At 49.4% G+C, this 25189-nt stretch overlaps 2 protein-coding genes across 2 annotated transcripts in view; one reads left to right on the forward strand and one right to left on the reverse strand.

Moving 5' to 3' along the window:
* LOC139833644 (uncharacterized) overlaps positions 1-8424 on the forward strand; it is a 34299-nt gene extending 25875 nt beyond the window's left edge. Inside the window, exons 5-9 of the mRNA XM_071823974.1 lie at positions 3884-4006; positions 4085-4138; positions 4226-4537; positions 4711-5091; positions 8399-8424. Coding sequence (XP_071680075.1) covers positions 3884-4006; positions 4085-4138; positions 4226-4537; positions 4711-5091; positions 8399-8424 — 896 coding nt within the window. The remainder of the gene's footprint in view (positions 1-3883; positions 4007-4084; positions 4139-4225; positions 4538-4710; positions 5092-8398) is intronic.
* A 5124-nt stretch (positions 8425-13548) lies between these two features.
* Positions 13549-16463, reverse strand: LOC127316624 (triacylglycerol lipase 2). Its single transcript, XM_051347066.1, has 9 exons — positions 15961-16463; positions 15713-15826; positions 15307-15447; positions 15073-15183; positions 14832-14975; positions 14559-14599; positions 14389-14468; positions 14125-14220; positions 13549-14033 (listed from the first exon to the last, which is right to left on the reverse strand). The coding sequence occupies exons 1-9, from the start codon at positions 16144-16146 to the stop codon at positions 13711-13713; spliced, it is 1236 nt and encodes a 411-aa protein (XP_051203026.1). The 5' UTR covers positions 16147-16463; the 3' UTR covers positions 13549-13710.
* Positions 16464-25189: the final 8726 nt, after the last annotated feature.

Below are 25189 nucleotides of genomic sequence, written 5' to 3' on the forward strand. Positions count from 1 at the left end.
TACAGACCATGCCAGGTTTTCATCTTTTTAAGATACCGGTTTAGCCACTCATCTTTTGAGCTAAGTTCCGGCACCTTTACCCTTGTTCCTTTTCTTCTCTTCGCAAGGCTTGTTCCGGCACCTCTTTTTTCCGGCACCACGTGTCTTTGCTCCTTCCTCGGCGAAGTCGAGAATATATCGGGCCCCGCGCCTGTCAGTGACATGCGCACTGTAACTGACGCGCCAGTGTCCGCTGTCACATCGTTTCGACTCCCGCGCACGCATTAAATGCACCGCAGCGGATCCCACTAGCCGCTCTGGATCCTTTGGGTATCTCCGTGTGGCCTCCTGTTTTTGCGTGTATCTCCTTGACACGTGGCGGCCCATGATGCGAACCGCCGTGGGCCGCGAGGCGAACCGCCGCGGCCCAGCGGTTCCACGCCCACTTTCTCTCTCTTATATAAACGCAACTGCCCGTTCCTCTTCATCTTCCTCGCATTCTTCTCCTTCGCGCACAGAGCTCCACGCCTTTGCGCCTCCGCCGCTCTCCGTCCGCCGTCGCCCGTTCGAGCTTCGGTGCCCGGCGAACTCACGCCGTGCCGCCGCCGGACTTCGCTGTGCGGAGATCTTCGGCAGCAACTTCTTCGCGTCTGCCGCATTTGTGCTTCTTCGCGAGCTTCTCCGCCTCGCCGTCGACGGTGCTCGCCGGCGGCTGTAGACCCGCTTCTTCGCCAGCAAACTCTCTCCCCAGCGACCGCGCCGCTCAAGGTTGGTATTAATTTCTCTTTACTCGCCGTTCGCTTGCTTTCCAGATCTTGAGCCTTTGGTGTTCTCATTTGCTCCTTTTTCTTTGGTTTTCCTCTTACTCGTAGATCTTCACGCGGGGTTCGAGTCTGGGATTTCTGTTTCTCCACCTACCCTCGCGATGTCCGACGAGGAATCCTCCTCCGCATCTTCTTCTTCCCTTTCTCTTAAGCGCCGTAGACCTTCTCCCGGTGAATCTACGGCCTCAGATCCAATGGAAACCGATTCCGGCAGCCAGCAGGAATCCGGTAACCCCCAAGAGTCCGGCGGCAACCTAGAATCCGGTAGCTTTAGCCAAGCTTCCGGTAGCCAAGAGGCCAGCAGCTCTGGCCAAGCCTCTAGCAGCTCCAGCCAATCTTCCGGCGAGGAGCCTTCCCCACCCACTCGCGGAGCCTGGATGGGCTCCAACGTTACTGAGTTCGAGATTGATTGGCTGTACCGGTCTCGAAGGATTCCGGAAGGAGTTTCCTGTCGGATTCCGGATGACGAGATCGAACCGGATCCGGAAGACGACGAGTTTGTTGTTTTTCTTGCTCACTTTGAGCGTGGCTTCGGCCTTCCCGCCTCTACTTTTTTCCGGGAGTTCCTAGATTTCTACGAACTCCAACCTCACCACCTTCCTGGCAACGCCATTTTCTATCTCTCTTGTTATGCCACCTTCATGGAGGCTTACATCGGCATTCGTCCCACTTGTGAGACGTTTGCCCGCTTCTTCAACTTGCGGATCAACTCCGTCCAGGGCAAGGAGATTCCTAAGCCCAAGCCGCCCGTGCAAAGGCGGCTCCTGCATCGTCGGCTCCCGCCAAGGGAGCACTTTTCTTAAGTTTACCGGCCTCGAGTCTTGCCGCACCTGGCAAGGAACTTTCTTCTACGTGAAGAACACCGGCCGCGCCGATCGCATCAACCTTCCTCCATACCAAGAGGGGCCCCCCAGCAGAGCCAACTGGAGCTACAACCCGAGGACAGAACATGCCGAAACCAATCGGGTGGTGCGCTTCTTGGCCTCCTTGAAGAAGGAGACCAACATCTGTTCCGACGATGTCATCCGGACTTTCATATCGCGCCGGGTGCTTCCTCTTAAGCGCCGCGCACATAGGATGAGCGAGATGTATGGCCCAGGCGATCCTACCAAGATCACTGGCCGTGCTCTCAAGCAAGAAAGATGTTGTTCTCAAGGCTAAGCAGATTTGTCAAACTGCTATGCCTTTTACTTGGGAATGGGGCCTCCTTCCCCTCAGTTCCTCTAACCGTCCGACCCAAGAAGTAAGAGATTACGCACTTGGGGTTGTCTTTGCCGGTAAGTTTCTGCTTTTGCTAACCTTCTTTTTTACCTTGTTTCAGGCCAGGGACCGCTTCCCCTCTATCCAGGCAGAGCCGCGAGGACCTCTCCGGAAGCGTGCCTTTGACTCCTTCGACCCGGATCCCTACATCTATTGGAAGGACCTGAAGATGGGGAAGACCCCGGCTGCACGCCTTGGCCGGGACCCGCCGGAGCCCACCGGAAACCCCGAGGAGCTGGTTGTGCTCGAGGTATTTTCTTTTCCGGCTTCTTATACTTTGCCATTATCGCTTTCTTGCGAATCGCTTCTTAGCCATATCCAACTCACAGATCCACGAGCGCGTGCCGCCCCTGCGCGCCGATGCCGGTCCTGAGTTTGTGGACAAACTCATGGCCCAGGGCCAGAAGAACAAGCAGCCGGCATCTACTGCCGGCTCCAGCCATGCTCCTCCCTCCAAGCGCTTCCGGACGGAGCCCGTGGGGGAGAAAGAAGTGGGCGTGCGCCGCTACGGGCGCAAAGCGATGCCAACCGCTTCCGGGTAATTTCATTTTCCGGCTTGCCTCCTTTTTTGCTAAGTTCTTTTTCCGGTTGCTTCTTCTCAACCACTTGTCTTTTTTCTTTTTCTCAGCCCCGCTCTCAAGCTTGGCCCAAGGCCATCGGGCTCTGAGGGATCCGCAAGGACCTCAACCCCTCCTCCTCGTTCAAGCCCGGCACCATCTGGTGCCGGCAACACCTCTGCCTCCCTTTCGGGGGGCACAACAAATTCGGGGCGTGCGGCCCCTTCACCGTCGGGATCACCGCACGGAGGAGGATCTTTCCTTCCTCCCGGAACACCAAGACACCGGCGCCGCAACACCGGCGCCGGAGAAGACGAGCTGCCGGCGGGCGGAGCCTTTGCTCCTCCCGTCCTCGAAAAGACAACCTCCGCGCCGGAATCTTCCGCGCCGGAAGGCTCCAAGACGGGTGACGCTCCTAGCGCTCCCCTTCTCCACGCACCATCCTCATGCCTCCGCCCGAGGCTCCTCGCGCCCAGCCCTCCAAGGCCGCTCCCGGCGCGCCGCCGGCTAAGACTGCCGGGGCCTCTTCTACCGCGCCGCCGCCCAAGCCCTCCAAGCTCATCAAGGGGAAGGCGACGGCCTCCAGCCGCCCTTCGGGCGGCCAGCAGCCCTTGGTGCTGCACGTCTCCAAGGCTGCCAAAGCGCCGGCATGAAGGCCACCGGCCTCCTCGGCCGCATTACGGAGTTCCAGCGCCAAGCCCGGGACCCCGGGCACCGCCCCCCGAAGGCCCAAAAGTGGAACGCCGCGGACATCACTCCGGCGACCCGCGGCATGGGCAAGGATCGGCTGCCGGCACCTGATCCTGTCGGGGATCGGTGTTCTGAGGAGCACTTCATGCGGCTCCGGGCTGCCGTAAAAGAGCTTGACAGCGCGTGGTACGATTCCACGAACAATCTGACGGTATGTTCTATTAACTTTCAACCTTTGCCGGTTTCTTCGTTTCCGGTTCTGCTTTATCTTTTCCTTAGTTTCATGCCGGTTTCTCTCTTGTCTATCTTCCCAGTCCCCGAGTTTTGTGGTGAGAGCGCAGCTCTTAGCGCAAAACTTAACTTAAGTTTTTAGCGCAAAACCGGCACCTACCCCGAGTTTCGGGTTAAACATCTTCTTCTTAACACATAATTTACCTTAGAAATGCGCAAAACCGGTACTGCCAGTCCCCGAGTTTCGGGTTAAGAACTTTGTTCTTAGCGCAAAACTTAACTTAGAAACGCAAAACCGGCACTGCCAGTCCCCGAGTTTCGGGTTAAGAACTTTGTTCTTAGCGCAAAATTTTACCTTATTTCTTCTTTTTCTTGAACAGGTCACCGCTGACACTCGGAAGGCCCTCTTCGAGGAGCTTTTATGGGAGCACCGGGAGCTCGCTGAGGCACATGACAAGTGCCAAGGTAAGTTTTTCGTTTCACCGGCATCTTTGCTACCGGAAACCTCTTTTCCTTGTGATATTTACAATTTCTGTTCAACAGTGATCCCGGAAGCTTCCATCGATGCTCTCAAGGAGCAGCTCGCCACGGCCCAACGTACTATTTTTTCCTTTCTCCTTTGAACTTGGTTTCTTTTCAGTTTTACTAGTGTAACCTTGCTAACACTCATTTTTCCGGCTACAGGGGAGAAGGATGAGCTCAGCCGGCAGCACCAGGAGGAGCTAAACGCCCTCAAGACCAGCTACCAGGAGCTCAAGTCTCAGTTGATTCAGCTGGGGCTTGACCACGCCAAGGCCCTCAAGGCCGCTGAAGTGACTGCAGCGGCCAAGTTGGACGAGGCTCTGGAGAATGCCTGCAATGCCACTGTGGTGTTGCGGGCAGAGCTGGAGGAGATGACCAAGGCCCGGAAGGGTGCCGAGGAGAAGGCCGCGCGGCTGGAGGAGGGGCACAAGGAGTGCGATCAGCTGATCCTGCAGACCGACACACTTGCCCTCCGTAAGTTGTTTTCTTTTACACTTTGACTACTGCATACGAGCCTTTTTTCCTTCGACCCCATTTTTGTTTCCGCTATCTTTCCGTCCGGTCTCTCTTCTTCCGGATTCTTTTCTCTCCGGTCTCTTTTTCTTCCGGTTTCTTTTCTCTCCGGTCTCTTTTCTTTCTTTGCACAGGCCTCTTTCCGGACTCGCAGAGGTATGCCGTCAAGAAGGTCGACGCGCAGCGCAAGGACAAAGGCCAAGCGGATCTTACCGTGCCATGGACGCCCAAGGACCATCTGGTCGCGCTTAACGCGCGGGTGTCCCATATGCGCTGCATAGACCGCAATCTTTCGGACATCCCTGATGTAGCTACCCAGCTATACAGGACTTTATGGCCTGGCGAGGAGGTGCCGGACACCTTCTCCCTCATCAACGACCGCCTGAAAGGTGCCGGCAGGAGGATCCGCGAGTGGCAGTGCTCTGCTGCCCGCGCTGGAGCGGACTCCGCCCTCCGCGTCGCCTGCTCTTGGTACCCGGAGCTCAATCTGGACGCCCTTACCGGCGTGCGCGAAGGCGCAGAAACGGATCTGGACCCGATCCTCTCCGCCAAGCGGCAGGATCGCGCGTACCGCATCGCGGAGTATGCCGACATGCGCACCTTCATCCCTCCCCCTCCTGGCGTCACGGATTATCTCGACGAGGAGGAGGATGAAGCCGAAGAAGAGGTCCTGGGCGATGCTGGTGCCGGCGATGCTCCTCCGGAAGCCCCTGCTGCATGATGATCTCCTTTGAAGTGTTTGCTCATTATATCTGTTGGTCCTGTTGCTTTAAGACAATATCTGTTAAATTCTGCCCCGGAATACCGGGGCTTATGATGTAAAACTTAAGTTTGCCTGTGGTTGTGCTACAACATTTCCTGCCGGTAAGTTATACCGGTAGCTAAGTACTTATGAGTTTGCCTTAACATATTTTGCTTTTGGTTCCGCTTTTATCCTGCACTGCAAAGATTTCTCAATTGCTTCCGCATCCAATTTGATGCATACTTGGTTCTTTTGCCTTGGCTCTGCCTGCCTTCTCTGGGCGTTCTTTGGCGTATGAGCACAAGGTTCTTTCACCAAACAAGCATCTTCTTGAACTTAGAAATAACTTTGAAATTTTGCAAAAAACCGGTTAAACCGGGGTTAGTTAAACCTTCCGGATTGTTCTTTCCTGCTCTCCCTTTTCGCAGTTCATGTGCTTATCTCCTACCGGTTTATCTTGCTTGCCATGAAGCCGGTTTGCGGACAGCAGCAGAGTCGAAGACTCCGGTAGGATTTAGCACACTACTAAACCGGAAAGAAAAAACATTCAATAAGCAACCGGTAAACTGAAAAAATAGACAAGTTACATGCAACTTAAGTTGGGGTAGTCCCCGAGATTCACTCAAGGTTCCGGCATCTTTTATTCATAGCATATAAGGTACAAAAAGGAACTTCTTACACCACCACTTCAAGAGTAGAAAGGACGCAACAGAGCTACGTTCCATGGACGCTTGCTCTCCTCGCCGGACCTGTCCGCCTTTCCTTTCTTCCATTCCTGTGCATCTATCAAGTAGTATGCATCATTGTGAAGCACCTTGCTTACAATGAAGGGACCTTCCCATGGTGGCAAGAGCTTATGTCGGCCTTCAGTGCGCTGCACTGTGCGAAGTACAAGATCTCCTTCCCGGAAAACTCTTGGGTTAACCTTCCGGTTATGATAGCGTCTTAGGTTTCTTTGGTACATGGCTGTTCGTGCCAAAGCCAGCTCTCTTGCTTCTTCTAGCAAGTCCACATCGTTTTCTCTGGCCTCTTTGACCTCTTGCTCAGTATAGAGCTGTACCCTTGGTGAATCATGGATGATATCGGTTGGTATCACCGCTTCTGCTCCATAAACCATGAAGAAGGGAGTGTATCCGGTAGACCGGTTTGGAGTTGTTCTTATACTCCACAGTACTGATGGTAGCTCATCGAGCCAACATCCCGGTGACTTTTCCACCGCATCAATGAGTCTAGGCTTGATACCGGAAAGCACCAAGGCATTCATTCTTTCTACTTGGCCATTGCCCTGTGGATGTGCCACTGAGCACAAATCCAACCGGATGTTCTTTTCTTCACAGAACCTTTTGAACTCACCTTGAGCAAAGTTGGTTCCGTTATCAGTGATGATGCTGTGCGGGTATCCATACCGCAAAATGACATCTTTCAAGAATTTCACAGCTGTATGCCCATCACACTTTGCGATAGGTTTTACTTCCAGCCACTTGGTGAACTTATCCACCATGACCAAGATGTGAGTCATGCTGCTTCTTGCAGTTTTGAATGGTCCAACCATGTCAAGGCACCAAACAGCGAATGGCCATGTTAGCGGTATTGTCTTTAAACCGGATGCTGGGGTATGATTTTGCTTGGCGTACCTCTGGCAGCCGTTGCATTTTCTTACCAAATCCTCAGCGTCCTCCAAAGCAGCGGGCCAATAGAACCCATGCCGGAATACTTTTGCTACCAAAGCCCTTGATGAAGCATGATGCCCACATTCTCCTTGGTGAATTTCCTCAAGCATTTCTTTTCCTTCCTCCGGTTCCACACATCTTTGAAGGACACCGGTAACGCTTCTCTTGTACACCTCACCATTGATGAATGTGTAAGCTTTGGACCTTCTTTGTATCCTCCTTGATTCATTTTCGTCAGCCGGCAAGGTGCCGCTGATCAGGAATTCCTTAATAGGTTTAACCCATGATGGTATTTCTCGAACCAAAAACACCGGTGCATCTATCTCCATGCTATCTACCAGCATCGTTTCTTCCGGTATGGGTACAGCAGTCCCCGAGCCTACCGGAGCAGTCCCCGGGTTCCCTTCATCGATATCCATGGGTACTACGTGTGACTCTGGTACAAAAATTGATTCTGATTCCGGGCTCGGCTCGATCGATGGCATTCTTAGGTGAGCCAAAGCTATTCCGGGAGGAATTTCTTGCCTAGATGAGCCCAACTTGGACAAAGCATCCGCGGCTTCATTTTCTGCTCGCGGCACATGGTGAAACTCACATCCTTCGAAGAATCCGGCAATCTTTTGCACGTGAAACCGGTACAAGGCCATGTTGGCGTCTTTTGCATCCCAATCTCCTGAGCACTGCTGTACCACAAGGTCTGAATCGCCATAGCAAATGATCCGGTGTGCACCGATTTCTTTTGCGACCTTAAGCCCATGGATCAAAGCTTCATATTCAGCGACATTGTTCGATGCCCTGAAATGTACTTGCAAAACATACCGGAGGTGGTCTCCTTTTGGTGAAGTAAGCACCACACCGGCACCTAGACCTTCCTTGAGCTTAGATCCATCAAAGTGCATCTTCCAGTATTCTATCCTCTGATCTGGCGGTTTGTATTGCATCTCCGCCCAATCAACAAGGAAATCAGCCAAAGCCTGTGATTTTATGGCATCTCTTCTTTCATATACCGGCACGTACGGTGATATCTGGATCGCCCATTTTGCAATCCGGCCGCTGGCATCTTTGTTGCACATGATGTCGGAAATTGGTGCTTCACTCACCACCTTCATGGGGTGCTCCTCAAAGTAGTGCTTGAGTTTTGTGGCGGCCATGTACACGCCATAAGTCATTTTCTGGAAGTGAGGGTAGTTTTGTTTTGAGAGGGAGAGCACCTCGCTCAAGTAGTATACCGGCCTCTGGACGGTTTTTTCTTCCTCTTCTCTTTCAACCACAACCACTACACTCACAACCCGGTTTGTTGCTGCTATGTATAACAGCATAGGCTCCCTTTCTAGAGGTGAAGCCAATATGGGTGCTGTGGCTAGCATCGTTTTTAGCTCCTTAAACGCTGCGTCTGCCTGAGGGGTCCAGCATTTAACGTGTCGATTTCTTCATGAGAGCATAGAGTGGCAGAGCTTTTTCTCCCAACCTGCTTACAAACCGGCTCAGCGATGCCAAGCTTCCGGTAAACTTTTGCACATCTTTTAACTCTCGAGGGATAGCCATTCTTTCTATCGCCCGGATCTTTACCGGATTAACCTCTATGCCCCGGCTTGAAACCAGGAAACCGAGCAGCTTGCCGGCGGGGACACCAAAGGTACATTTTGCCGGATTGAGTTTCATCCGGAACCGCCTTAGGTTGTCGAATGTTTGCCGGATGTCATCGATTAAAGTGTTTTTTACCTTAGTTTTTATCACGATGTCATCCACATAGACTTGCACATTTTTTCCAATTTGATCAAACAAGCATTTTTGCATACAGCGCTGGTACGTTGCACCAGCGTTGCGCAACCCAAAAGGCATAGTGACATAGCAATAAGCCCTGCAGGGGTAATGAACGCAGTTTTTATTTGATCTTCCTTTTTAAGGGAATTTGGTGGAAACCGGAATAGGCATCCAGAAGGACAACAACTCACACTCAGCAGTTGAATCAATCACTTGATCGATTCGTGGCAAAGGAAAAGGATCTCTTGGGCAAGCCTTGTTCAGGTTGGTGTAGTCGATGCACATGCGCCACACCTTCGGAGCTTTTGCCTCGTGTTCTCATCTTTCTTCTTTTCAACCATTACCGGATTGGCCAGCCACTCTGTGTGCGTGACCTCCACAATGAATCCGGCAACAAGCAGCTTGGTTACTTCTTCTCCTATGATCTTTCTTCTGTCTTCAGCGAACCGACGCAGTGGTTGCCGCACCGGCTTGGCATCTTTCCGGACGTTTAGAGAGTGCTCAGCCAGCTCCTCGGAACACCTACCAAATCATCGATTGACCAGGCAAAGATATTCCGATTCTCACGGAGGAAGCCGACGAGCGCGCTTTCTATGCTTGATCAAGGCCGGCGCCGATACGAACGGTGCGCTCTGGGTAAGCCGGATCCAGCACAATGTTCTTTGTTTCATTGGTTGGCTTGAACGCCGGTGTGCCCATGTTTTCACTCATTGCCGCCAAACTCATTTGTGAGGATTGAGCCAGCGCAACAGCTGTCGCATTCTTTTCTTTTCCTCCGCGATCACCAGCGATTCTGCTAGGTTTGATCCGGCAGATGCACGATTTCCGGTGAGATCTTATAGTTTCCCACCACAGTCAATGGCCCACGAGGTGCCGGCATCTTCATCTTGAGGTAAGCCGTATGAGTGGTGGCCATGAAAGCAGCCAACGCCGGTCTCCCAAAGAATGCATGGTAGGGACTGTCCAGATCCACCACCTCAAACTCCAGATTTTCCACCCGGCAATTGTCACGTCCTCCAAATGCCACGTCCACCCGAACTTTTCCTATCGGGGCACAGGACAAGCCAGGGACGATCCCATGGAACGTTGTGCGCGTTGGCTGAAGCATGTTTTCTGTTATGCCCAGCGTTTGCATGGTGTGCTTGTACATGATGTTGATGCTATCGCCATTGTCTATCAGCACCTTGCTGAACTTCACTCGAGTTTGCGGCCCTTTCATGATCGGGTCCACAACAAGAGCATATCCACCCGGATTCGGCATGATCTTTGGGTGATCCTTGGATGACCAGGTAATTTCTGATTGGACCACATCATGTACTTGGGAACTGCCGGCATCACAGCATTGACCTCCATGGAGCGCCGGTGTACACTTTGCCGGTCTGTTGGCTCATTGACAAAGACAACGCAGCACGATGCGGATCTTCGTAAACATTCCGGCCTAAAGGTGCCGGTGGTGCTGCGAGGTTATCATTTAGCTCCACCCGGTTAACTTGCCGCATTCTTGCCGGTTTGGCTGCACCGGTAAGGCGTTTGCCCCGGTAAGTGGTGGTGGTGGCGGTAGTCGTTGTTGCTGCCGCGGCATGTCTTGCGGTGGCCGCGCATCCTTTCTTGTTCCTTTTTGCATCAAGTACTTGGTCCAGGTACAATCCTTCGTCGATGGTTTGACGGATGTGCCGGATTCGGCGTGTGCCACCGGCAAGGTTGATCCATGGCAGCTTCCATGGTGTATTTCGCGGGTTCTTGCAGTTCTTCTTCTCGACCCAGTGGTTTCTTTTCCACCCATTGTTTCTTAGGACCCGCCCATGGCTGCGATCCGGTTTTTGCCTCGGCTGTCGCTAGTCTCAAAGTTTTCCTGCACAAAGAAGAACTTGTCGCGGACCGTACCTTCGATCCGGAAAATCTTCCCTTCTTTTGTTATTCCGGTTGTCCCGGTGTTGTTCGTGGCGCGGCTGTTCCGGCCCGGTTAGACCGCCGGTTGCGTTGGGTCTCCCAACGCATAGCTATCCGCCACACGTATCATCTCTCGCCAACGTTGTCGGCATGTTGCGCCGCAACTTTTGCCACAACGGTGAACCTCTTCTGCATCCACTGCTAAACCAAGCAATGGCTTGTGCCTCGATCACCCCCTCACAGGAGTTCCTTGTGGTGTTCCACCGGGCTAGATAATCCCGGTCTGCTTTCGTTCGGCGCTGCACGCACAGAGCAAGTTGTCGCGGCCTGTTTGGCCTCTCGATAGGTGCTGCTGAAATTGCTCACAAAGGCCTCCTCAAAATCCAGCCAGCCATTTATGCTTCCTGCCGGCAAGTTGTTTAGCCAGATTCTTGCCGGTCCAACCAAAAACGATGGTATGATCCTCACGGCCCAACGCCGGTTTCCTCCTCCCGCTACGGTTCCTCCACCGCTCGCAACGTATACCGCGGTCACGTAATCCGCGAGCCAATCTTCCGGCTTCGTGGTGCCGTCATACGTCTTTGTGTCACGGGGCAACATAAAGTTGCGAACTGGTGGTTTTTCTTTCATGATCCTTGGGCCAAAACACTTTGGACCTGGAGGACCTTCCTCCTCGATCATTTCGACAAGTATACTCTATCCAGACGGTGCCTCGCATCCCGTTCCGGTAAGTATCTCTCTCCTGTGCGTTCTCCCAATGGGTTCCGGTATGCTGCCGGTTTCGTGGAATCGGCTTCATCGTGACATTCCGGTACCGCGGCCCTTGCTGCCGATACCTTGGGGGATCTATTTCCTCCTCCTCGTACGCTGCCCTTGCAGCTCGATAGTTTTGCCCGGTCTCATATCTACCGGCATGATTGTTTCCGGCATAGCCTCGGCATAGCCTCGCTCTCGCCCCTTGGCTTTTTCTACCGGCATCGTGTTGCCCGGCTTGTTGCTTTCCGGCAAGAACCGGATCGTACACAGTCATTCGCTGCGCATTCACTTCTTTTTCTCTCCTTCTATCCGGATGGGGGGACGAGGCCTGCCCATGGGATTTGCTACCGGCATTCTTTGTTGAACGCGCGGATTTTGAGGCCGCTGCCTTGTTCAGCTTAGCCAGCTGCTCAGCATTTTGCTGCTCAATGGTTTCCAGCAGCTCTCTAACTCGCTCTTGCTGCTTTACCAAAGCCTCTCCGGAAAGCGACTCGCACAGCTCTACAATGCCTTAGCAGCTTTTATAGTTTTATCCGGGCTGCTATACTTAGGCTTTTCCACGATGCTAACATATGCAGAGGCGCTCTTGCCGGTAAGAATCTCTTTGCGCAAATCTTGATCTAGGTTGCGAGCTTTTAGCCGGTTTTCCGGCATCCTAGCAGCATGCGCGCTAACAGAAGCAAAGCCATGGGCAGCGTTATACTCACGTACGGTTAGGTTCAGCTCGCGCTGCGCCCTGACGATGTCCTTGCCGCTTTCTAGCATCTTCTGGCGCTGCGCCTCCAGCTCCGCCTGAGCCGCTGCCGGATCGATGTTCTGCGCGATGGGGGTGGCGAGGACGTTCATCGCCGCCTGGAGCGGTGTCTCCGGTGGCGCGGATGATGCTCCCGCTGCGCCTGCGCCGCGCTCCAGCGGTGGCTTAGCCGCACGGGTCGAAACCGCGCGACCGGCACCTTCAGCCGCAACCTCCTTTCCTGCACCAGCCACACCGGTCATCATTACCTCGACGCTGCGCGGCGGCGCGGCCAAGACAGAGCCATCTTGGCGGGTCCGGTGCCACCAGCACCGGCGAGAGGCGCTGGCGCACAGGGACGGTGCCGAAGTAGACGCGATGGCTGCCGAACTCGATGATGCGGCCGTTCTTGGGGAAGACGCCGCCGTTGGCGAAGCAGCCCGCGTTGTCGTTGATGAAGTCCATGGCGTAGATGCTCTGCACCAACGCGGACACCGTACGTTCGCCGGAGATCTCGAGAACGCCCGCCCGAATGTGAACTCCATCAAACGCCACTTCAGGCCCCACGGTGGGCGCCAACTGTCGTCGTGGTGAACGAGCAGATGCCATAGGATGGCTTAGATTGGGGCCGAATGGACGCAAGAGGATTCGGGGGAGGGTTTGCGATCAGGTGGGAAGAGATTCCGGATGGTTTCCTCAAGAACTTGGCCAAGGCCAGAAGTTGAAGAAGAAAGACACAAGGAAGAACTCCCTCTAGATCACCATGTTCATAGATTCACACAGGTTACAGGCTCTGCCTTCCTACATACACGCGTACATACTTGCCTGCGAAGATGGGCTGCCCCCTCTCCTTATATAGGGGAGAGGGTGGCTTACACTGCAAGAAACCCTAATGGCATCTTTGACTGGACAAACTACTTTACAGAGTTACTGTACAAAGCTACTTTAACAGGCTACTGTACAAAGCTACTTTAACAGGCTACTGTACAAAGCTACTTTAATCATAGATGACACCGGGGCCTTCTTTTATCAGGGCTGCTGATGTCCTCCGGCTTCTTTGGACGTCACCCCTCTCTTTGGCGCCAGGGCTCTGAATAAAGTTACTTTGCTTGGCTCATCCTTGTCTTCTTGCTCTGAAGAGAATCTTTGACCAGACCTGCCGACAGGCTCTCCTTTCCGGTATCTTCTTTACCGGGTTCCGGCATACCCCTTTGGGGATACCGGCTTAGCCTTGCTCTCCCGGATTCCTACTAGGCTTCCGGTAAGAACATTAAACCGGTATCTTGATGGCTCAAACCCTCCGGTTTGGCATGCCTTTGGCATACCGGGGGTTATCCCCCCAACACCAGGAGATGGCATCCGGGCAAGGCTGAAGTTGTACTTCTTGAAGTGCAACTCCATAGTGGAAAGACAAAAGCACGAGCCAAGCAATGTGGTTATCTTTATACGTGTGGCCATTATTTCACCGATCACATCCCAGGTTCCAACAATAATCCAGTATACGTACACAGCTATATGTTAATGTAAACCCCCCTCCATAATCTTCTCTGTACACCAACTATAGCTGTTCTGCTTATCGCTAGTTGAAGCGGTTGAGGAAGGATATGACGTCGTTGTAGATGTAGTCCTTGGCACAGGTACCCAAGACGAAGTCGAGATGTGCAAACTGCTCCAGGTATTGCACCGTCATCCTGGGGCGGTCATGGCCCAGGAGGTCGCGGAGGAGGAGCCCGACGTCGGCAGGGTCGGCAAGATCATCCTGGCCGCCGTAGGTGAGGAAGAGGGGGAAAGTGGCTGGGATGTTGGACATGTTGTAAGACGGCGGGTCGGGCTGCCCGTACTTCTCCATGTTCACCTTCGGCCACACGTAGTCGTACTTGGACAGCGCGCCGTCGCGGAATGCTGTGATTGAGTCGGTACAAAATTATTGATGGGAAAATCAAATACGAGACGGGCCGGGTGAAAATTGACATTGATGGGAAAAATAATGTACTTTGGGCGAGATGGACCATGGTCTTGATGGACGTCGGCTGCGGCTCGTACTGCAGCAATACGTCGACTGCCGAATTGTTCAGGCAGTAGTTCTTTCCTGACATACACACACATAGTAGATGAGAACAACTAAATCTCTTTCGGTGTAGCAAAAGGAAGTGTACTCCCTTCGTTTTATAATTTTTATCGTGGTTTTAGTTTAAACTTGGACCAAAACTACGACGACAATTATGAAACTGAGGGTAGAAAACTAAATATCAGTTACCTGTTAAATCTCTCACGAGATCGTAGCATTTCGCTCGAGGGTGGCGGCACAGCTCCCTCACAAGATTAGTCACCACGGACCTGCAGTGAGCAAAGAACAAATGTGTTAGCTCCAATGCAGGCGCAGCTGGAAGGATCGGTCCCGGAACTGAATTTACGAGAGTGGCTTACGATATTGGGTTGAACTCCGCCACGCCGAGAATAGAGATGATCTGTTGTTCAGAACAAGTTCAACATGAAACAGAAAATGAAACCGGTGGATGAGATCACAAGTTCAGAACAAGTACTCCCTCCGGCCCATGAAACTTGTCTGGATTTGTTAAAATTTGAACGTATCTAGACATTAAATAATATGTAGATATATTTAAATTTTGATAAATCTCGGATATGTTTCATGAAACGGATGAAGTAGTATTTCATACTACATCACACTTTGATCTGTACCTCTCCAACAAATGTTTTGGCTAGCAGTATGCCGATGGGTGTGGTCATGTGGGCGAGGTAGGCGACCGGGCTCAGCAACGCCGCCGACTTCATCTTGTCCGCCAACCTGCCCTCCGACAAGGCCGCCAGCGCCACCAACGTCCCCTGCATAGGTATGCCAGAAGCAGAGTCAACCATGATAAGTAACAGCTGCTACGTACACTAGAGCCTAGAGGACAGGAATGGACAGAAGCTTGTTTACCATGGAGTGGCCGACGAAGTGAGGCTTCTGCCCAGTGTGGGTGATGACATAGTCGACCATGTTGGGCATGTCTTTGACCACCAAGTCATCCCACGACCAGTCCCAGTAGTCCTGGCGACGCGACGATGAACTTCAATCAGGAGAAAAGAAATGGATAACTCATAGCTCCTACTTATCGGGAGCTTATAGTCACGGCCTCTCTTTGACTCGTTAGTCGTCACAAACTGTACGTACCCGGGAGGAGGAGTCGAGGGAGACATGGCGGCTGCTCCACCTGGTGCCCCTCGTGTTGGCGATCCACACGTCGAAACCGCGGTCGGCGAGGATGTACGCCAGCGACTCCTCCGGCGAGCTCAGCAGCCATGTCATGCCGTCCTGCATATGCCATTCGGCGCCGCCGCGTCCGATATAAGTTAGTTACTCGTTCTTATCATCGCCGGACATTAATGCTGGGTACCGAATTTCTTTCCGTTTGGAAGTAGTATGGTGTTTTCGTGCCACGCGACGGCATCCACCGGCATGCAGCATGCCGGCATCGGCAATGGCCAATCAGGAGTGCGAAGCCAAGGAACAAACTACTAATCGAATAAAGGAATGTTAGGCGCCGCGCCAGACCGCGTACACGACTACACGTACGTACCGCGAGAACCCCATGCTGCAGAAGCACCGGCTGCCCCAGGCCGGCTCCGGCGCCGGCGCGCCGGCCTCTCGGAATCCTTTGCAGGCTCAGGATGTACCCGTCGTCCGTAGTCACCTGCATACCAATGAATTAATGAAGAACTTAAGTATCGATAGACGTTACCTTTGTAACGCGACCCAAGTGTTTGATAGAGCTATCACTCTTCAGATCGGTCATGTCATCAAGATTAGCCCAAGAAACGGCCGAACCTGGTGCTCTTCACAAGGGTAGCCGAAGGGAACCGCGGTGAGCACGCACGCGGTCGCCGGAACATTGTCGCGCCGCCTCGCCGCGAGGGCACCGCCATGGCTGAGCTGGACGCGCGCCGCGGCGAGACGAGAGCAGAGGAGGAGGATCAGGACGGCGACCGCCGCGTGCCACGCAGCAGCGCTCATGCTAGGCCGCGCGGGCCGCGGCGCGTCCACTGACTAGCTAGCAAGCTGTCTACCTCCAGGTGGTGGCGGTGGTGCGTGCGCCTAGTGATGATCAGCGCGCGCGATCGAGGGGGTATTTCAAGTGCGAGCTAGCTGGCGCAGATACAGGAGAGGTTATCACGCACGCACGGCAAGTGATCCGGCGAGATGAGATGAGCTGTGAGCGGATGGACCGGCCGGTGATCGAGATGATGAGATATTCTTGCATGGTCGCTCTTGCTTTCTTCAACATGCCACCTTTAATTGGCTAGCTCAGCTCAGCCCTGGCCCCTGGGGATGGGCACCAGCTAGCGATGCTGCCTTGCTTGCACGGTTGCACCCACTTAATATTTGCGTGCGTTTCTAAAGTTACTTTGTGTTGGTAAATTAAATACATCCATGATCCATGTAACCGTAGAGGACGACTGAAAATGAAGAAACAGGATTGATAGATGTAAAGGTAACCTACTCAGTGCCCCCATCATCCCGCTCCCTCGTGCCGCCTGTAGAATAATAGAGAGGGAGTGAGATTGACCTAATATGTTGGATGTTTTATTGAGCCTCGTAAGCAAGTATGTATAGGCGTGAACGGATCATCTTGGGTACAAGCCAAGTTAGGATCGTATAGAAACATATCCCGACTCTATCCTACACTACCCTACCAGCCGATATGCTATAGTCTAACATCCCCTCACAGTCGTACGGTAGCGGTGTGAACAACTAGAGCAACGCGGTCTCGCGGATGGTCGAACTGGAGAGAAACCGAAATAGAACCAGTGTGCTGAAATCCCCTCGCAGGAGGAGCGAGAACATCGTGGATGGTATCGAGACACAGTAGCTTGAACTGTAGAAAATGCTAGTAAGGCTCAGGCAAGGTGGTAGCCCTTTGTGCCGATGTCGAGGTAACCGAGAGGGTCGAGGTTGTCGTGTGAGGGGTCATTGTGGGTCTGTGGCCGATGGCATGGTCAGGTGCTGGTGTCGAGTGAGCCACACATGAAGCCGCAAGCGCATAGTGCCTGAGGAGAGTGACGGAGACGCGTCAAGCCGATCATCGAAGAGGGTGTAGATGCCAATGCCGGTGTAGTCCTAGGCGTCGAGGATGAGGTGCAGCCCTAGTTTTGCTAGAATCAGGTCCACGTCGGGGACGAAGGCATACTCCGGTTTTGCCAGAACCGCGAGTACGCATAGAAGAAGTCGACGACGCGGTCGAGGCAGTCCTAGAAGAGTCGATGTTGATGAAGACGTTGTCGAAGCCGATAAAGACGAGGCAATGTTCCGAGCATGCCAAACCTAGGGCCGCGTCGGGGGCCAAGGCACGTACCGATATTGCCAATACAGGGCCTGCGAGGGCAGGGACCATAAAAAAATGTGTACCATTGAATAACGGTTGCGAGTCGCAGAGCGGCAAAGAGGGAGAGGTGTCGATGCAGTCTGTTGTTGTCAAAGTAGATGAAGTAGTTGGGGCCGAGACAACGATGTTGGCGACGAGGTCGTGGTGGAGTGGCCATCCAGGTTACCTGTGGATGTGCGACAACGGTATTCGAACTAGGCGAGGAAGAACCCAGCGGCATGACATAGACCATACACAAACGGTGGCTACACACGCTGAGGGAGGTGGCGCGGGGTGGCATGGGATGTCAGTGCGCGGGGACGCAAAAGTAGAGTGCATGCGGCGACGTCACGACCCGAGTGGGTGGCGTAGCTACAGCGTGTGAATCGGTGCAGCGACGGGAGGCCTCCAGTGACATACACGCCACAGAAGGCACATCGGTGGCCAGTAGCATGGACCAAGGGAGTGGCGTGATGACCCACAAGTATAGGGGATCGCAACAGTCTTCGAGGGAAGTAAAACCCAATTTATTGATTCGACACAAGGGGAGACAAAGAATACTTGAAAGCCTTAACAGCGGAGTTGTCAATTCAGCTGCACCTGGAAACAGACTTGCTCGCAAGAGTTTATCAGTAGTAACAGTTTTATAGCAGTAGCACTAATGAAATAACAGCAGCAGAGTAACAAAGACAGCAGTAGTGATTATAGTAAACAGCAGGATTAAAATACTGTAGGCACAGGGATGGACGAACGGGCGTTGCATGGATGAGAGAAACTCATGTAACAATCAAAGCAGGGCATTTGCAGATAATAATAAAACGGTATCCAAGTACTAATCAATCAATAGGCATGTGTTCCATATATAGTCGTACGTGCTCGCAATGAGAAATTTGCACAACATCTTTTGTCCTACCAGCCGGTGGCAGCCGGGCCTCTAGGGAATCTACTGGAAATTAAGGCACTCCTTTTAATAGAGCACCGGAGCAAAGCATTAACACTCCGTGAACACATGTGATCCTCATATCACCGCCTTCTCCTTCGGTTGTCCCAATTTCTGTCACTTTGGGGCCTCGGGTTCCGGACAACAATACGTGTATACAACTTGCAGGTAAGATCATAAAGCAATGAATATCATCATGAATTGATAACATGTTCAGATCTGAGATCATGGCACTCGGGCCCTAGTGACAGGCATTAAGCATAACAAGTTGCAACAATATCATAAAAGTACCAATTACGGACACTAGGCACTATACCCTAACAATCTTATGCTATTACATGACCAATCTCATCCAATTCCTACCATCCCCTTCAGCCTACAACGGGGGAATTACTCACACATGGATGGGGGAAACATGGCTGGTCGATGGAGAGGCGTCGGTGGTGATGATGGCGATGATCTCCTCCAATTCCCCGTCCCGGCGAGGTGCCAGAACGGAGTTTCTGGTCCCGAGACGGAGTTTCGCGACGGTGGCGGCGTACTGGATGGTTTCTGGCGACTTCGACTATCCCCCGTGCGTTTTTAGGTCGAAGGCGTTAAGTAGTCCAGAGGAGGGCGTCGGGGGCCAGCCGAGGCGGCCACACAATAGGGCGGCGCGCCCCCCTCCTGGGCCGCGCCGGCCTAGCGTGTGGGGGCCTCGGGCCTCCACCTGGCTTGCCCTTCTGGCTCTGTAATTCTTCTGGAAAAATAAGACCTTTGGCATAAATTCCAAGGATTTTCTTGAAAGTTGGATTTCTGCACAAAAACGAGACACCAGAGCAATTCTGCTAAAAACAGCGTTAGTCCGTGTTAGTTGCATCCAAAATACACAAATCAGAGGCAAAACAATAGCAAAAGTGTTCGGGAAAGTAGATACGTTTTGGACGTATCAACTCCCCCCAAGCTTAGCTTATTGCTTGTCCTCAAGCAATTCAGTTAACAACTGAGTGCGATAAAAGAACTTTCACGAACACATTTGTTCATATGATGTAAATATTCTCATGATATGGCAAGTACTTAAGCAATTCATAATAAGATACATGCAAATAAAATCATCTAATAGCTATGTCAATCATGGAAAAGGTACCAACAAATTAACAATAAGCATCATGAATCATGTCTATCAGCAGGATTGCAATGTTCATAAAAGGATATGATAAAGTGGTATCTCACTTGCCCGTATTTGTACAGCAAAACATAAATGCTTGGGCACCTTTGAAGTTCATGGAAAGAATGGAAGTAGAGATTATCAAAGACAAAAGCATCAAAGGTATACCACAATTAATCACATTTTGGGACAAGCATATTATACTAAGAATGACAGTTGTGCTCTCAAGAAAGTACTCAAAGAAAGGATGGAGACTCAATGTAAAAGTAAAAGATTGACCCTTCGCAGAGGGAAGCAGGGATTAACATGTGCTAGAGCTTTTCATTTTTTTAAAGACAGAAGTAAAATGGTTTTGAGAGGTGTTTGTTGTTGTCAACGAATGGTAATGGGTACTCTAACTACCTCATCAACCAGACTTTCAAGAGCGGCTCCCATGAAATTTTATTTTTGGGTGGCACTCTTTCCAACCTTGCTTTCACAAACCATGGCTAACCGAATCCTCGGGTGCCTGCCAACAATCTCATACCATGAAGGAGTGCCTTTTTATTTTAGTTTTATTTAGATGACACTCCTCCCCACCTTTGCTTTCTCAAACCATGGCTAACCGAATCCTCGGGTGCCGACCAACAATCACATACCATGGAGGAGTGTCTATTTGTAAACTTATGAAAGTTAATTAATTGGGGCTGGGAACCCTGTTGCCAGCTCTTTTTGCAAAATTATTGGATAAGCGGATGTGCCACTAGTCCATTGTGAAAGTCCGTCCGGAGTAAATGACAAGATTGAAAGATAAACACCACATACTTCCTCATGAGCTATAGAACATCAACACAAATTGAGAAGCATTTTGAAGGTTTTAAAGGTAGCACATGAGAATTTACTTGGGATGGTTTGAAATGCCATGCATAGGTATTTATGGTGGACACTCTGGAATAACTTGGTTTTCATGGGTTTGGAAGCACGAGCAGCGTTCCCGCTCAGTACAAGTGAAGGCTAGCAATAGACTGGGAAGCGACAATCAAGAGAGCAGTAACTGTCATAATCATGCTTGCGGCAAAATAAATTAACGGAGGCATAAAAGTGATACAAAAACTCTGAGGTAAAGTAAATCATCGAGGCTTAATTGACTTTCGTTCAGTCATATGCATGCGTGAGCATGTGCCAAGTTGATTCAAGTGGATTATTCAGAGAAGGATACCACAATGTCATATCTATCTATGAATAAAGCAATGCAAGCAAATATTTATGACATGCTACTTATATTAATAAATTGGAGCTAAACATGAGAGACCATGAACTACTAGACTTTCTTAAATGACATATACCTCACATGAACCAACTAAGCACGCTCACATGGATGAGTATATGTACAAAAATGAAAACAAATAGAGTTCATACCAGCCTCTCACCACAGTCAGATTGTCGTAGATCGTCATTATTGCCTTTTCACTTGTGTAGCTTGAATAATATGGAATGAAAACCACGCTCCAGCCACCAAAAACCATTGAACTCTATAATGAACTTTACAAAACCAAAGAAGAACAGCAAATATTTTTGGTGTTTTTGAATTAGAAACAACAACAAAAGGAAACAAGCAAACAAAGCAAAATATTTTTGGATTTTCGTATAGCAAACCAACGATAGCAAATAAAGCAAAATAAAAGCAAGAAACCAAAGTAAACAAATGGTAAAGAGAAACAACAGAAATATTTTTGGTCTTTTTGTGTTTTAGGAAAGAAACAAAGCAAAAACAAGAGAATGAAAACTAGAAGAAACATAGAAAAGCAGGATGGCAGAAATCTGCCAAAACCTGACAGCAGTACAGAAATCTATTTTTACAAAAATCTTCCGTTGCTCAGTTCGAAAAGTGCTTAACTAATGAAAGTTAGATAACAACCTGGGGAACATGCACAAAAAGTTTCAACTCAAAATAACGTTCTGACTGTGCGCACGAATGTTTTTAGTAACAGTCCAGAATCTGTTTTCAGGCAGCACTTCCCCAAATATCATCTCCCTCTTATTAGAAAACCACTTAAAGAACTAAACAAGTATGTACAAGTATCCAGCAATCATAATATGCAAAGAATGAGTGATGCCGGTATACCTCCCCCCAAGCTTAGGCTTTTGGCCTAAGTGGAGTTCATTCCCAGCGAGGGTCAGGGTTCCACGCCGGCGAATCGTACATGGCGTGATCATAATAAGGTCCCTGTGCAGAAGAATAGCGTGGAGGCTCCGCATGACCATAATGTTGATGCGAGGAGCTCGCTGCATCGGATGACGAGTCGAGGTGTTCCTCGGCCTCCTCCGTGCCGCCTCTCGCGTGATGGACATCTCCCTCCAAGTATGCATTCAGTTCATCTTCTGTGACTGGCCAATCCTTCCTGGAATCACAGTTAAACAGAACAGGTGCAGGCAATCCTACTAGTTTTTCAATTTTCTTAGTTGTTCTCCAAGTTTTCTAATAAAATGTTATCTTGTAAGACAGGTTACTCAAATTAGACGAATCAGAAACAAATTCATGCTTAATCATGGAGACTATGTCAAGTTTTTCTACGGAAAGCTGAATATCAAGATGGTGAGGTTCTACACCGTGCATAGCTAATAAGCGAGAAGCGATGAGACCTCCACAAATTCCGCCCCTCTCACGGTTAGTGGCAAGTCTATAGGCTATCAAAGCACCCAAATTATAAGTCCTATCACTTTGTAATACAGCAGCTAGAAAAGCTAAATCTTGGATAGATAACTTACTTGAATTCTTTCTAGCAAGAACGCACTTGGTGATGAAATAAGTAAAGTAACGAATGGCTGGGAGTTGAATACTACTGATTTTACCACCATTCTCTGAGAAGCTTCTTCCATGACAAATCATCTTGTAGAGATTCAAGAGCTCTTGCGGCGATCCCCTTATCTTCTCGCATGATCCCCATTGCGGCACTCTAATTGCTGCACAAAAATCATTGAATGGCAAGTTGACAGTTTTATTATAAATTTTGTACCGAACCATGGGGTTAGATTGCGACCAATTGAATTCAAAATCCTGCACTACAGACATAGTCAATTTTGCATATTGGCATGGTTCACCAACAACAAAATCATCCAACCCTGCACGAGAAATTAGATTCTGAACATCTCGCAAGATTCCTGCACTTCTCATAAAATCAACGCACGGGTAGTAAGAGGGGTATACTCCTTCTTCGCGGTGAACTCTCATAACCTGTTGCACCTCCAATTCTTGTTGGTTGAGTTGATGCCTACTCCATTCCATTTTCTGAAATTTTCCAACAATCATTATAAAATTTGATTTGGTGACATATAATTGAGGGAAACTACTATAGGAACTTGCTAGAGTACTAATCATGCATCAAAACTAGTTTCTACAACTTAGAACAAGCATGCAAGCTCACTAAACATATTACCTACAGCAACAAAATATTCAAGATATACTCAACCAAACAAAATTCTACTTGGATAATCGGAGCAGTCACATACCGAAGAGCAAATGTGCCAAATTTCAGACAGAAATCTGGGCTGAGCAAAGAGATCGAGAAATCTTGAGCTCTTGAGCAGAAACGCGAGTGAGGGAAAATGAGTACGAGTTTTTTCGGGAGAGAGAGTGCAATGAGTGAAAGAGATGAAGAAGTGGGGCAAGGAGTGGCCCACACAACAGGGTGGCGCGCCCCCCTTGCTGGCCGCGCCGGCCTGTGGGGTGCCACCCTGGGGTGCCCCACTGGTCATCCCCAGGTGTTCCCAGGTGCCTCGTCGAAAAATAGGACCAATGGTATAATTTTTGTGAATTTTTGAAAACTTTGAAAAATGCACATTTCTGGGTGTTAAATTTATTATTACTGGGCAGAAAAAGATTTTGAAATCTCTAATTAACTAAAGAACTTTGCAAAACAAAAGTGCTACAGCAAGTAGATCAAGTGGAAGAAGAAAGAAATGTTGTTTAGTTCCTCTATGCATATAAAATGAATTTGTTAGCAAGGTTGATCAAGTCTTGCCACCAAATAAATTTTACATAGCATAGGAAGAAATAAACCCCAAATCAATCATGTTACCTTGTATTGTATTGATATGGATCCAATCACAAGAGTTTGATATTCTTCTTTAGGCTCATATATAGGACAATCAATAGTTCCCACTTTGATAGTTCTCACATTAGAAATTGTATTAACTCCACATATTTTATCAACCTTCTTGGGAAAATAAACGGTATGCTCCTTGTCATCAACATTGAAAGTAACTTTTCCTTTATTGCAATCAATAACAGCCCCTGCGGTGTTAAGAAAAGGTCTCCCAAGAATAATAGACAAATTATCATCTTCAGGCATTTCCAACACAACAAAATCAGTTAATATCAAGCAATTATTAGTAACTTGAACAGGAACATCCTCACATATACCAACAGGAATAGCAGTAGATTTATCAGCCATTTGCAAAGATATATCAGTCGGTATCAACTTATCTAAATAAAGTCTCTTATAAAGAGAGAAAGGCATAACACTAACACCTTCTCCCAAATCACATAGAGCAGTTCTAACATAATTATTCTTAATAGAACAAGGAATAGTCAGTATACCTGGGTCACCAAGCTTCTTTGGAACCTTACCATTGAAAGAATAATTAGCAAGCATAGTGGAAATCTCCTCATTAGGAATTTTCCTTTTGTTAGAGACAATATCTTTCATATACTTTGAATAAGGAGGCAATTTAATAGCATCAGTCAAAGGGATTTGCAGGAATAAAGGTTTCATCCAATCACAAAATTTATTATAGTGTTCTTCTTCCTTTGATTTTAGTTTCTTAGAAGGAAAAGGCATTTGCTTTTGAACCCAAGGTTCTCTTTCATTACCATGTTTCTTAGCAATAAAATCTTCTTTAGTGTACTTTTTATTTTTAGCATGCTTTTCAGGTTCTTCTTCAACCTCTTCTTTATCAGAAGCATCATTCTTATCGTTATCTTTATCATGTTCATTACCACTTTCAGTTTCAGCATCAGAAATAGAAATACTATTAGGATCATTAACAGGTTCAGAGGATTCTACAACCTTTTTATGTTTCTTTTTCTTTTTCTTAGATGGAGCACTAGTTTCAGTTCGTTGAGAATCTTGTTCAACTCTTTTGGGATGCCGTTCAGGATATAGAGGATCCTGGGTAGAAACACCACCTCTAGTTGTTACTTCATAAGCATGTTTTTCTTTAGAATTATTTTTCAACAAGTCATTTTGCACTTTAGTGAGGTGATCAATTTGAGTTTGAACCATATGAAAATGTTTAACAAGCATCTTAACATCATTGGAGGTTCTCTCCACAATACCATGCAATTCACTAATAGCTCGAGAGTTTTCCATTAAATGATTCTCTACTCTCATATTAAAATTTTCTTGCTTAACAATATAATTATCAAACTCATCTAAGCATTGAGCAGGAGGTTTTGAATACAGAATATCTTTCCTAGTAAAGCGTTCAAGAGAGTATACCTCAATCATGGATGAAGGGGGAGTTATCTTACATAAATCTTCTATGGGAGGTAAATTCTTCACATCTTCGGATTTAATACCTTTCTCCTTAAGAGACTTCTTGGCTTCCCTCATATCTTCATCATTTA

The sequence above is a fragment of the Lolium perenne genome, chromosome 7, assembly GCF_019359855.2.
Source record: "Lolium perenne isolate Kyuss_39 chromosome 7, Kyuss_2.0, whole genome shotgun sequence".
Taxonomy (NCBI): domain Eukaryota; kingdom Viridiplantae; phylum Streptophyta; class Magnoliopsida; order Poales; family Poaceae; genus Lolium; species Lolium perenne.

What these genes read in the sequence shown, in the direction of transcription:
- LOC127316624 (XM_051347066.1), bottom strand. Translation starts at nt 16,146, where the DNA reads ATGAGCGCTGCTGCGTGGCACGCGGCGGTCGCCGTCCTGATCCTCCTC. An exon ending in ACTTCGTCGGCCACTCCATG is followed by an intron (nt 14,976 to 15,072) that starts GTAAACAAGCTT and finishes ATACCTATGCAG; the next exon opens with GGGACGTTGGTGGCGCTGGC. An exon ending in CCAAAACATTTGTTGGAGAG is followed by an intron (nt 14,600 to 14,831) that starts GTACAGATCAAA and finishes TCTGAACAACAG; the next exon opens with ATCATCTCTATTCTCGGCGT.